General features: G+C 45.9%; 1 protein-coding gene across 1 annotated transcript in view; it reads left to right on the top strand.

Annotated features, from left to right (window-relative positions):
* Window positions 1–13,851, top strand: part of HTT (huntingtin) — a 140,167-nt gene that overhangs the window by 18,974 nt on the left and 107,342 nt on the right. Inside the window, exons 3-6 of the mRNA XM_080831267.1 lie at window positions 3,854–3,974; window positions 8,745–8,804; window positions 9,174–9,253; window positions 10,882–11,020. Of these exons, the coding sequence (XP_080687393.1) occupies window positions 3,854–3,974; window positions 8,745–8,804; window positions 9,174–9,253; window positions 10,882–11,020 (400 nt within the window). The remainder of the gene's footprint in view (window positions 1–3,853; window positions 3,975–8,744; window positions 8,805–9,173; window positions 9,254–10,881; window positions 11,021–13,851) is intronic.

The raw sequence follows: 13,851 nt of genomic DNA on the forward strand, positions 1-13,851 counted from the left end.
ACAAGTAGGCAGAGAGGCAGGCAGAGAGAGGAGGAAGCAGGTTCCCCGCTGAGCAGAGAGCCTGACTCGGGTCTTGATTCCAGGACCCTGGGATCATAACCTGAGCCGAAGGCAGAGGCTTTAACCCACTGAGCCACCCAGGCGCCCCTTCAGCCACCCAGTTTCTAGAAGCTGGTTACAGCAGCCCCAGAACCCAGTACTGTTGTTCATTTCTTACGCTGTATGTGAAGTGGTGTAATACCATTAAGGCAGACTGGGGTAAATTAAAGATGTAGATTATAAACAGGGCAACAGTTGAAAGCTCGACAAAGAGTTATAGCTAATGAACCAGAAAAGGAGATAAAAGGGGTTCCTAAAAATACCCCAAAAGAAAGCAGAAATAGGGAAAAGGCAAATAAAGAGCACCTGGGGTAAGAAGGAAAGAAATACTATGATGGTAGATTTAAATCTGCTTACGTCAATAATGACATTAAACAGAGAGACAAGTTTTTTCAGATCTGAGACCTCGCATATCCCGCCTACAGTAAACCCATTTTAAGTATAAAGACGCAAATAGCTTAAAAGTTAAAGAAGGTGGCTGACCACGCTAGCACTGATCAGAGGGAAGCCGGGGTGCTTGTGTTAACATCAGACGGGGGATTTCTAAGTAAAAGTTATTACCAGAAATAGGATGGTCACTTTTATAATGATCAAGGTATCTGGTTCATCAAGGGAGCATAACAATCTTAAATGTTTATGTAGCTAAGGACAGAGCTTCAAAAATACATGAAGCAAAACCTGATTGAACTGTAAGGAGAAACAGAGCCACAATTACAGTCTGATTTCAGTAGCCTCTCTCAAACATTTTTAGAGCAGCAGACATAAAATCTGGGTCTGGAAGACTTGAACAACACTACCCACCCATGTAGCCTGTTTGGCATTTACAGGCACTCCAGCCAGAGCAGCAGAAGACACGCTCTTCTCAAGTGCTCACAACACACTTGCCAAGAGAGACCCCCTGGGCCATACAACAAGTCTATAAATGGAAAAGGATTCATACACGAGTATGCTCTCTGACCTTGATGCCATTACAATGAAATCTGTTCCAGAAAGATAGTCTGGAACACAAGTAACTCATTTCCACATGACCCATGGATCACAGAGGAAGTCAAAGGGGATATCTGAAAGCATTCTGAAATTGATGAAAAATAAAAGCAGAGGATTTTGAAAGTTGCGGTATGCTGCTGCGGCATGTCTGAGGGAGGGTTGCAGCACTTGGTGCCTGTCGTAGAAAAAAAGGAAAGGTCTCAAAGCAGTGACCTCAGCTTCCATGTCAGGAAACGTGATAAACAGGCGTAGATGAAACCCCAATTTAGCAGAAGAATGGACATAGAGAGCAGAAGTCAGTAAAATAGAAAACAGAGAAGTCTGTAGAAGCTCAATAAAGCCAGAAACACGTTCTTTGAGAATGTCTATAAGAGTCATCAGACTGACCGACCAGGCAAGGAGTGAAGTCACACATTACCAGTGTCTGGAGTGAGGGGGATGAGCTTAATATGGGTTTTGTAGGTATTGACAGGATTATCTATTAGGATAACTTTATGCAATTGTTGGACAATTTAGGTGAAATAGACAGGTTTCATGACAGACACATTTCTAAAGTTCTCTCAAGAAGAAATCTGTAACCTCATTAGCTCAATGTCTGTTTTATTAATAAAATTTAAAAATCAATATTCAGTCTAGTTATTGGAGAACTTTGATGCATGGTTCGAAATGGTATCTGAACTTGCTTTTTTCTTTTAATTGAGATATGATTGACCCGTGACAGTGTGTTTGCGGTTGACAGCATGTTGGTTTGATGCGTGGGTGTACCACAGTGTGAGGCCACAGTAGTCTTAGCTGACACCTGTGTCAAGTCACAGGGTTGCTGTTTCTTTTCTGTGTTGACAACAGGTAAGATCCAGTCTCTTTGCAACTTTGAAGTTCATAATCCAGTATTCTTGATTATAGTCACTATGTTGTGCATTGGATCTTCAGAACTTATTTGTTACTTGCAAGTGAACCTACTTCTAACTGTGGGTTTTATAAATTCTGAACACAGATAACATACCACTGATGAAAATTTTGTGTTTGAATTGAGATGTGCTGTAAAAAAGATTGTTATGTCTGGGGCGCCTGGGTGGCTCAGTGGGTTGAGCCTCTGCCTTCGGCTCAGGTCACGATCTCAGGGTCCTGGGATCGAGTCCCACATCGGGCTGTCTGCTCAGCGGGGAGCCTGCTTCCTCCTCTCTCTCTCTCTGCCTGCCTCTCTGCCTACTTGTGATCTCTCTCTGTCAAATAAATAAATAAAATCTTAAAAAAAAAAGATTGTTATGTCTATCAATAATTTCTTCATATTGATTACATATTGAAATAGTCATATTTTAGGTATGTTGGATTAAATGAAATATATTATTTATCATTTTTAAGAATTTGTTTATTTGTTAGAGAGTGAGCATAAGCATGGGGAGCATCAGGCAGAGGGAGAAGCAGGCTTCTGCTGAGCAGGGAGCCCGACATGGGTCTTGATCCCAGGACCCCGGGATTGTGACCTGAGCAGAAGGCGATGCTCAGCTGACGGAGCCCCCTAGGCGCCCCTAAATGAAATATGTTACTAAAACTAATTTTACCTGTTTCTTTTTATTTTTGATGTATCCATTAGAAAGCACAAAGTCAGACCTGTAACTCATGCTGTGCTTCTGTAGCTAAGCGCTTCTTTGGGCGGCATTTGAATGCTGTGCCCACCTCTGGGAGGCCTTTCCTGCTTGTGGATCACAGCTGTGGTCTGCCTGGGTGAGGTCTGACATGCTGCTGGGTGGCGTGTTTTGTGTCTTGCTTGTATTTGTTGATCATTGCTAAGGTGGTCCTTTGGATTCTCTTAGGCTTATGTTTCTTTTGACTGTTGGTAGGATTTAGGACATGGTGGGAATTGGGCATCAACCCCCATTTCAGAGTATTCTAGGCTGAGATGGTAAAACAGCAGTTGGATTTTGAGGATTCAGAAATAACAACATTATACAGGGGCTGTATTACTGGCTTTCAGTTCTCCGTGGTGCTGTGAAATCAGTTCCTCGAGTGTAGCCCGTCAGCCTGTCTCTGTCTTGGCTGTGTTCAGCCACGTGGATCGTGACAGCCCAGACCAGCTCTCTCAGTCAGACATTTCAAAATCACTTGCAAGCATTACGTAGTCTCTAGTCTTCGTAGGACTGAGCTAGAGGAGCAAGACCACAGCCTGGCCATGGTCGTGTGTAGTCTACGGTGCAATATGGCTGTGCTTTGGAACACATCGAAAGCACGACTTAAAAGGCATGAAACAGTTATATTGGTTTACTGTGGTCAGGATTCCAAGCATATTGTAAGAGTAAAAGTAACCTGTTGGCAGAGAGCAGGGGGCTCTCTGGGAGTGAAGCAGTGTCTTTTCGCCCCCCCCCCTTTTTAATTGAGTTTCATTATGTATAAAACAGTTCTTTTTAAGGTTTTTTAACAAAACCCTTAAAAAATGAAATTTGTATTGCAAATACAATTTCTTTTTTTAAATAAACTTTTACATTTTAGGATGGCTTTAGATTTACGGAACAATTGTGAAGAGAGTATAGAGAGTTCCCCTGTACCCCACATTCAGTTACCCCAGTTATTAGCACCTTACATTACTATGGCATATTTTTCGCAATTAATAAATCAGTATTAATACACTTATCGACCTTCATTTTTTCATAATGTTGCTTTTCCGTTCTAGAATCCCGTATAGGATACCAGATGCCGCATTGCATTTCGGTGTCATGTCTTCATAGGTTCCTCTGGGCTGTGACACTGTCTCTCTCTTTTTTTTACTTAGAAATTCTCCAGAATTTCAGAAACTTCTGGGCATCGCTATGGAACTTTTCCTGCTGTGCAGTGATGATGCAGAGTCGGATGTCCGGATGGTGGCTGATGAGTGCCTCAACAGAGTCATCAAAGTAAGCCCATGAGCCACGCTCTCTGGGCTGGACTTGTGGCTGGGGGAGTAGCTGTTAACGTACCTTCCTTCTGTCTTGAGTGCCACGGTCTCTCTGGATGTTTGCGCTTGTTTCACCTGGCGTGTGCTTTGGCGGAGCTTGTATCTGCCTGTGTGCTTGCTACCCCTGCTCTGTCTGTGTCGTGCATAGGTCATGGGGGTACTGCTGGGGACTGCTGGGTGTTCTTGAGGAAGCTGTCACTAAGGCACCAACTTTTGTTTGGGCAGAGCCTAGAGCAGCCACGAAGCCCTGGAAGGGAAGGGGACGGGTTAATGGACTCCCATTTGTAGTTTCTGTATGGTGTGTCTGGACTCTCTTCCTTTGTCTGCTTTCCCGGCCCCTGCGGAGACTTCCTCAGAAGATAAGGCTCCCATAAGACGCTCGCTGGGGCTGGTGTGACGGGGCTGGGGGGAAGGAATTCCCAGAGCAGGATGGCAGAGCCAGAAAGCCAAAGCCCTTGGGCCACAGGCGAGCTAGGGAGCGGAGAGGGAACACCGTCTTCTTCCCCTGCTGCTTCCTGAGGCTGACTTTGGGGCCAGGACCACCAGAGCTTTAAGCTCCTGTTTTCTGCTGCCCTTGAAGATAAAATCCTTCTTCCACAGTTCTTAATGTATTGGAAAACTATCCTTGTTTTTCTCATTCTGCCCTTCTCCTACTTTGTGTCCCCAGGTCATCCTGGTCACCTTCTTCTAGGCCACCTTTGTCAGTGATGGGGCTTTCGGGTTGTGTGTGCAGACTCATAGCGCCCCTGCTCTCGGGGCGCCGGCGTTGGGGTTAGCACTGTACGTCTCTCCAGAATTGTTTTTTTCTTGTTTCTTTCTCTGCAGGGATTCTTGTTTATTGGACCTTTCCAGTTTTCTTATTTTTCCCCTGCGGCTTCCAGTTCCACCCCTGAAATTTAGATAAGTCTTGGAGAAGAGCCTGCATCTCTTCATTTTCCTTGCAGGCTCTTTTCTTAGTAATTCTCACATGGCCAGATAAACCAAGGACTACAAGCTAACATAGATTAGTGACTATTTCCTTTCTCGTTAGGATCTCAAGAAACAAAACTGTTCTTCGGAGTCCTTCTCAGGCCTTTCTCTGGAGAGTGGTTACGTTTTACATTGGCCAAGCAGTTACCCTTCCTTTCTCCTTCGAGGGCCCTGCCTTCCTCAGCAAGAGGATCACTCCCCCTTCCTGCTCAAGGAGATTGAGGCCCTCTGCCAGGTGGATAGGGCATACACGGATTTTGGAGTCAAGGAGACATGTGTTTGAATCTTGCCTCTGTCCCCTACTCACTGAACAACTTTGGGAAATGTATTAATTCTGTGAGCCTCAGTTTCCTTCCCTGCAAAGGGAATCAGACAGAGTGCGGTGGTATATGTGAGCATGTGTGAGGATCAAAGGCGGTGTGTTTAGCACCATCCTGGCCACTCACTGGTCCTCCGAGTTGTGAGAAGGACTCTTATTAATAATGAGTCTTTTTTTTAAATGAAATTCAAAAAAAATTTACATTTTGTATTTATAAATAGATTTACTTACTTACTTATTTCTTAGAGAACATCATGAGCAGAGGGAGAGGGAGAAGCAGACTTCCCACTGAGCGTGGAGCCCAATGGAGGGCTTGATCCCAGGACATTGAGATCATGACCTGAGCCGAAGGCCAATGCTTAACTGATTGAGTCACCCAGGTGCCCCAATAATGAGATTCCTATATTCTCACCCAAAGAGATTGCAGGGTGTGGAAGAACACCAGCTGCGCTCCCTCTTCTGTTACACAGACTCCTTGGTCTCCTGTCATCCAGGGGTCCTTCCCCCCACCAGCATGTTACTTGGCTAGCCATGCTTTCCGGGCTCTTCTCACCGCAGCCTCCCTGCCCAGGGAGCTGGGCAGGAAGCTCCAAGGCGGGAGCAGCCTTAGGGAGGCCCTCCTCCATCTGTAGGTAGCTGCCTGCTCTTCTGCTTTTGCTGGCACTTCCTGCTTTTCTGGCACCCCACCTTCACCAGCAATTTACGGTGAGCGGCCCTGTCCTTACTCTCCATGCCGGTGACCGGTTAGTGATACTCACATGCGTGTGGGGTCCATGTGTGTGGGGTCCCACAGCATATTTACAGATGGTCTTTTTCAGTCATGTTTTCTTCTCTCCAGGCCTAAATGTCCTTGCTTACTTTATTTATTCCTACTGGCAGGACCAGACTGGGTTTTTTCTGATGTTTTAGTTCTTGAACTTGTTGCTTAGACTCAGAATACCTAAAGAGGGCACCATGCCTTGCTTCATGGCAAGAGAGGGATTCAGGAGGGCAGAGGGAATAGTATGACCCCAGACTGCTCTGGCCATTGGATGTCCAATGTAGGCTTTGTTCTGTTTTCAAGCCTTTCTTCTTTAGTGATGCATTTCCAAGAACTGCTGGACTGAATAGCTTGGTGTATGTATGGTGGTTGTCAGCTGTGACCCTGGGTCATAACTTAAGGCCAGAGTTGTCATTCTGGCCATCTCCTGTCCTATTTCCCCTATGTCAGGCCTCCTGGTGCAGAGATTCCTTGGCTCAGATGTCAGGGAGGGGCAGAACACAGACGTCACCTGGGAGTCAGGTCCTTGACTTTTGTCTTCTGTTGTGTGTTGTTACATGCTTCTGATGAGACCAGACTCATGGCCCAAGCCAAGGGGACACGTTGCTTTTCATTTATATAGGAAAATGCAGTAGGGATCTGATTCAGCCTGGTAGTGTGCTCCTGCTCAGGTGGGGAAGCACATTCAAACAGAAATCACTCAGTACATGGCACTGAACTCTAAGTTCTGAGAGACATTAGCAAGTCATCATGGCACTCCAGAGACTGAGATGTCTTCTGTCTGGGAGCCAGAGAAGGTTTCTTGGAGGTGGTGGCTAGTAGGTGAGTGAGGAGATTAGAGATCCTCTTAACTCCCACAGCCCCCTGTCTCTCAGGGGCTCCAGGAAGCCTCTGTAGGCTCACAGAGGAGAGTGGCTCTGGTGTGTGCCCTAGGAGAATGGGAGGCATTGAGGGTAGGTTCAGGGGGGCTTGGCCTTTATTTTTTTAAAATATTTTTTTAAAAAAATATTTTATTTATTTATTTGAGAGAGAGAGAGAATGAGAAAGAGAGAGCATGAGTGGAAAGAGGTCAGTGGAAGAAGCAGACTCCCTGCCTAGCAGGGAGCCAGATGCGGGACTTGATCCTGGGATCATGACCTGAGCTGAAGGCAGTCACTTAGCCAACTGAGCCACCCAGGTGCCAACTCTCAAAGATTTTTGACGTGGTCAGTGGAGTGCTTTATTTTGGAAGAGTAACCTGGTGACAGAGTATGGCCTGCCTTAGAGTAGAGAAGGACCTACGTACTGAGAATCCATGTGGGAGGCGTAGTAGTCCTGTCCTGGGAGAGTAAGGTCTGAGCGAGGGTGCTGGCTGTGGGAGGGGGAGCAAGGAGGCGAAGGTGGGCTGTCAGGGGCTCCACCTGGCAGCTGAGTGGGTGTGTCTGCTTTGGTGAGGAAGGGATTTGGGGGCGGGGGTATCAGATTGCTATCATGCAGTGACTGGGAACCCTGATTCTGTGCTCTTATTAGGGGTTTGAGGTTTAGTTTTCTCTTGTTATAAAGAAAGTTTGAGATTGGTTTCTAAAACAAATTGAAATAAAACTTGGATGTGGCTTCTGGTTTTATTTGCAAAGTAGCATCTTTAATATATGTCTGTTTCGATGTGCTTGCTTAAGGATTTAGTACAAACTGAAATTGAAGAGTTAGGATTTACACATTTCTGAGACACTGTTATACTTCAGAAGCTCCCGAAGGTGCCTCTGCTTTTGATTTTCAAATTCACTGAATCGGTAGGTGTACCCATATGAGCTTTACTATGAGCAGCTCAGGTTGTAGACAGTATGTGCTCTCTATCACATGAAACAAGCTTGGTTTGCAGCTCGGTTCTGTCTTTCCGCTCTTCTTGGTGGACAGGCCACCATTGGCAGTACCATTTCAGAGGAGAGGGTTCCTGCGGGCGAGAGTGGGGGCCAGGAATCTTTCCTCTCCCTTCCTTCCATCTTGAGAAACCCTCTCGAACACGGGCTCTGCCACTAGTGGTGGTAGCCCTTGGCCATTCTTGCTGGGTTGAAGTTCGCCTGGTGGCCATCAGTTTTGGTTGGGCCCAGAGGTGAGCAGGGATGGGGGCACATTCTAAGGAGCACGAGGTTCCTTACTGGTTGCAAGCTCTGAACCACGGGACTGGGAGCACCCGTGCATCGAGGGAGGACCTTCAGAAAGGACGGTGGCCCTGCCCGCCAGAGCGAGGGGCTCTGGTCTTCCAGGTGCGCTCATTGCCCTGCTGGCGCCACAGACTCCAGGCCATTGTTGATGTTGGGTTGTCCAGCAGTGTGCACTTCAATGAAGAAGGCAAACCTTTCAGGTGTTTTCTCCTCTCCTTGAATGTTAAGATTTAATATAAGAACATTAGAATGAATTTGGGCCATCTACCATTGGATTTCAGTATTATGTCGTATTTCATTGTGCATCAAGTTAAATTCTTTCCCTTCTGTTTTTTTTGTTCGAGTAGGAGACCTGTGGCTGGTTTATTCAGTGGCTGCCTGTATGTATGTGCTTCTTTCTCAACGAGCAGTTTCTTAGCTTAATTTGCTAAATTTAGTTGCTAAAATTCCACTTTGCCCCCAGGTTGAAATTTTAGTTGCCTTTTCGTTTTCTGCCGGGCTGGCGGAGTGAGTCTTCTCAGTCCTGGTGCTCTTTTGCAGGCCCTGATGGACTCCAGTCTGCCGAGGCTGCAGTTAGAGCTGTATAAGGAAATCAAAAAGGTAGGCTTTGACATTCTCTTACTGAGCCAATGGTGCTGCTTCCCTGGATTGAGCAGCATGTGTGAAATCTTGTCTTATTTACTAAGTGGGAATGTTAGACGCAGATGCTTCTGGTAAAGTACACTTCACCGCTTTATTTTCCTTCACAAGGTTCCTCTTCACTATTTATGAGATGAGATGGGAATTAAGTTTTCCGTCTTTGTAATTGATGCCCCAAGACTGTGATGCTTCTGCGGCAGTTATAGTTTATGTGGCTTTGTGTCTAAACATAGAAACAAGCAATCACTTAAATGCTCTTGTTCCTATGAAGTCCTTTCGGAGTAGCGTCCGTGACTCTTAAGCGTGACTCACCACTCTCATCCTGCTCAGAACGGTGCTCCCCGGAGCCTGCGCGCTGCCCTGTGGAGGTTTGCTGAGCTGGCGCACCTGGTCCGGCCGCAGAAGTGCAGGTAAGTTGTATGCTCTGGAATATTCTTACTGTCTGCTGAGGGGGAGGCCAGCGCCTGCGGCTTCCTTCCCTCTTGGCTGCGGTGTCGCTGGCTCAGAGGACTTCCCCGAGTTCTAATGTCCGCCTCTGCCCTCCTAGTGGCAACCCATGTTTCTTGGCTTGTCTTCCTTTCGTAGCACTTCTCACTCTCAGAAATACTTGGGGACACAATCAGTGTGCTTGTTTATTTTCTATCAGCCCCCCTCCCCAAGAGACAGAGGTGTGCGCCCCAGGACAGCAGGGGTCTCCCCTGTCTGTCCTCTGCAGCAGCCCAGCCCGAGAGCCGTTTCAGCATGTGCTGTTTGCTGACAAGATGTTGTCATATGGTCGACGGTTGAGAACCAGTTTCATCATTGCTTATAGAATGATATGCCTGTGTCTCTCACATGAGTTAAAACTATGACTCTTAAACTGTGAATAAAATCTGACTGGTGGGAACAGTCTGTCCTCAGTGGACTGAGAATCAGAAGACCCCAGTTTTCATCTGTGCCTTCCTTCTCCTTAAGCGGTAAAACTCATGTCCATAGACCCTTGGCTGTGTCCCCGAGGAACCGGTGGAGGGGCCGAAACTCTCACTGTTAATAAGAACCAGCGGTTTATCCCACTGAGTTTGAGTTTAGTAAGAATCTTAAGTGTCTGCTGTGAGATGCATCACCAAGGAAATTTCTTTTTATAGAACCTTTTTCTTTTATTCTTATTTTGAAAATTTCGTTATACTTCCGAAGCAACACATCCCAAGTTCTCCACATAGCAGCCAGAGTGACCTTAAAAAATGTGATTGGCTCATGTCATACCCTTACTTAAACTTTTTATTCATTTCCCAGAGGTGTTCAGATAAATTCCAGACTCCTTACCCAGGCAGGTCTTGCCTTCAGTGGCCACCATCATCTCAGACACTCTCAGTTGACTCATTGGCCTGATTTTGCTTCTTCAAAAAGTCAGGCAGGTTTCTCTTGTTCGTCATGCCTGTTTTTTTTTTTTTCCTGGCAAAATGTTCATCTCCTTAAGCCAGCCTAGCTTTCCTGCTATAGTCCCAGGTGGAGACCTGCTTGTCTCTGCCATGCAAAGGCTCCTGTCACGTTAGTCCCGTGTTTGTTGAGGGGACTCGTGTGGTTTCAGCCTTCTGCCCGGTGACTTGTTCTCCCGCATTGTGCACCGTCTGCGCCTCCTCTCTGGAGGGCCAGGTCTTACCTCTAAGGCCTTATTTAGTCTGAACACTTAGAAGTATTTCCTTGCTCCATGTTCAAGAAAACTTTTTCATTTCTTTTTTTTTTATTGGTATTTTCTTATCTATTATTTTCTAATTTATAATATGAGTATTTTACTGTTACAATTTACTACAAACAATTTTTAAAACAAGCTTTTGAGAGTCCTCTGTGATCACAGGAGAAGTGAAAGATGAGTGTCTCCCAGCAGTTGAACTTAGTCTGCATTTAGCCCTCCTGTTCTTTTTGCTGAGGTTTGTCTACTTTCTGTTAAGGACTGTTTTATATGTAAAAAATGGCTGTTCCCTACAGGTACTAAATATTGCTTATATTTCTCACCAAAGTAGACCTGGAAGAATAATTCCTGTTCCTTTCACATATGCAGGCCTTACTTGGTAAACCTTTTGCCTTGCCTGACCCGAATATGCAAGAGATCTGAAGAATCTGTTCAGGAGACCTTGGCTGCAGCTGTACCCAAAATTATGGCTTCTTTTGGCAATTTTGCAAATGACAATGAAATTAAGGTACGGTTATTACCTCAAGTCACAAACATGAATGAGTCTGGTATGCAGTTAGGGCTTTCAGACAGGCAGTCATTTGAGAGCGCTTCTTGAGTTGTACTGTGCTTCATGATTTAGACGAAAATCTTTTCAATTATTTTGAAGCACACTAAAAGCTTTCTACTTCCGCTTTCTTATCATTTGGTGAGGAGTCGAATAGGGAGAGGGTATACAGATGCAAATTCAAGAGGCAATTTTCCAGAACAGGTTGATTTTTGGGTGTATCAGACTGACTCTTTAATCTAGCTTGGGAGAGGTGCAGGCAGGAGAAGCCCACTGATGATGGCCTTGTAGCCGGTGGGGACCACTTGCCTTTTTGTTTGTTCTGTGCCTCAACAAGCAAAACAAGCAGCCTCCCTACCCACATTCGTATTTTGTTTTTAATGTCCAGAAATTATGACCCTGCCACTTAGTCTGGAGATTATAGATTCTTGACTTCCTCCTTTTTGTGGGTCAGTCCTTTGTTAGTGTTTACCTGCACATTTCTAGATAGCATGCTGTATAGCATGTAATTATAACTCTGTACTGCTATTTAAAAAAAAATTTTTTTTATACTATGAAAGATAAATTTAGCCCTAACCCAGGTTCTTAACTTCTTAATGTAATTCTATCAGTATTCAGTGTGACATTATCATGCCCAAGTAATAGTCACAACAAGTTATGTTCTGTTCTTGGATTCTATTTCTTGAACTTTTTAGTTTTTTAGGAGTAAACAATTGCCTCTTTTTTATTTTGCTTGTTATTCTTTGGTCATTTATGTCTTCTCATACCTTCCAACAGCTTTGTAAAATGTGTCTCAGTGCAATTCTCCACATGACAGATAATGTATTGGGTCCTTTTTCTCCACTGGAGTCTTCTGTCTTAGAATTCTCCAGCTTTTTGCCCCAGTCTGATTCAGATGCTCTCTAGGTCTGAGGACTTTTCTTTGCTGTCCTCCTAGGAATTGTTTTTGGTGCTCTCCTGTTTGATGCCTGATTTCTAGATGCCATGTCTTTACCTTTCTAGGCATACTCCCTTGTTGTGATGGAATTTGTGTTACATTTTATTTCTATTTTCCTTTTCTTTTTTTCTATACTTTCTAGATGTCTATCTTAATCCCTTCTGTTGAGTTTTTGTTCCTGCTGTTATATTTTTAATTTCTAAGAGGTGCTTCTTGTATTCAGAATGTTTATGTTTTCTGGCATCCTCCTCTTGCTTCGTGAATACACTCCTTATATTCTAAGGATATCAATCACAGTTTTCTTAAGAACTTTCTTTGACTTCTGAATTGTCTGTTTCTTCTGTCTTCCTCTGTTCTCTCTGTTCTGGTCTTTCACTTTTATGTTGAAAGTTGTCCTTTAGATTTGAGTGTGACTTTAAAAAGCTTATTGGAAGCGTGTGTTGCAAGGTCTGTCCCATGGTGGGCTTCCTGAGGTGATAGATGGTGAGCCTGCTTTTCTACTGCGTCTCTTTAAGTGTCAGCCTCAGTAAGCCTTTTCCTTTTGAGGTGGTGAGTATCTTTAGAGGAAGGTTGCTCATTCTCCTGCTTGGAGGGGTAAACCTGGCTTCGTTTGTCCTGGAATCCTGGGATAGGCAGGGCCAACGGTCTCCCTGGTCAGAATGCATATTTTTTCTTCATTTCTCTGTTTTCTATCTGTGTCCCATGTCTGACCTTGGCTATGCCAACATCTCTGGAGATTATCCCTCAGTCTTTTTGGGAGGTGGGAAGTGAAGACCCTTTCTGGGCCACCCCGGGGGAGAGGAGACCCAGGGCTGAGTGGCCGGCAGTGCGCACCGGGGCAGACAGGCTGCTTTCCGATGTCTCTGGGGCCTCCCGAGCACGAGCTGTTCTTGCAGTTCTGTGGCTTGAGTGAGCTGGCCTTTTGTTAGTGGCCTTCAGACTCCCCGCCCCAGCTCACCGGAAAGTATACTTGTGAGTGTCTTCCCCATGGGCCGCGAGGTGGGCACTCAGCACTTGTCTCCTTTCCAGCTTGCAGAATTTGTGGATGCCTCTTATCTGCTCTTGTCCCTGTCCTCTTTTTGTCCTTGTAAGTCAATGTTTTTAAGAGCTGTGCATGATTTTCAGGGAACGTCTGGGCGGCAGAGTTTCGTTCACACGCCCAGCGCAACCCTTTTGTTCCAAAGTCTCCTCCCCTCTGGTGTGTTTTCATACTCAGGAGGGCCTGTCAGGGACTGAGATGCCTCCTGAGGCTTGTTTCACTCACGTGTGGCGCACACACAGGCAGCACGGGAATTGCCGCTGTGGCCCTTGGCAAACCATCCCAAAGTGGAGTAGCACGTTTCCAACCCCAGGTGCCTTTCATGCCTGCCCCCGTTGCTGCACTCCCTTCCTCCCCTGCAGGGGCTGCTGACTGGGCTTCTGAAGCCACAGGGGCTGTTTTTAAATTCGACATATGCAGAGCCGTGCAGTGTGCATTCTTTTTGTCTGGTTTTGTTTGTTTGTTGCTACACATTAAGTTGGTAAGCGTCTTCCCTGTCACCAGTGGGTAATTCATGCAGTGTTCATACCTGTGGGGTGCCCTGCTGTGTGAACACACCACGGTTTACCACGTACTGTAGCTGAGCGACCGGCTGTTTCTACCTCATGGCCGTTGTGAGCGCCGCTGCCGTGCCTGCCCTTGGGCATGTCATCTGGAGCACGGGTACAGCCTGCGGTGGCAGATCCTGGAACGGGGGGCTGCTGGGTTGTAGGAACATGTGTCACCTGCTATAGATGCTGCCAGAAAGCTCTTTCATGTGCTTGCCCCTGCTTGTGCCAGTGTCCTTGGCGTGTGGGAACCCCGTGGCTCTGCCTC

Source organism: Martes martes, assembly GCF_963455335.1.
Source record: "Martes martes genome assembly, chromosome: 2".
NCBI lineage: Eukaryota > Metazoa > Chordata > Mammalia > Carnivora > Mustelidae > Martes > Martes martes.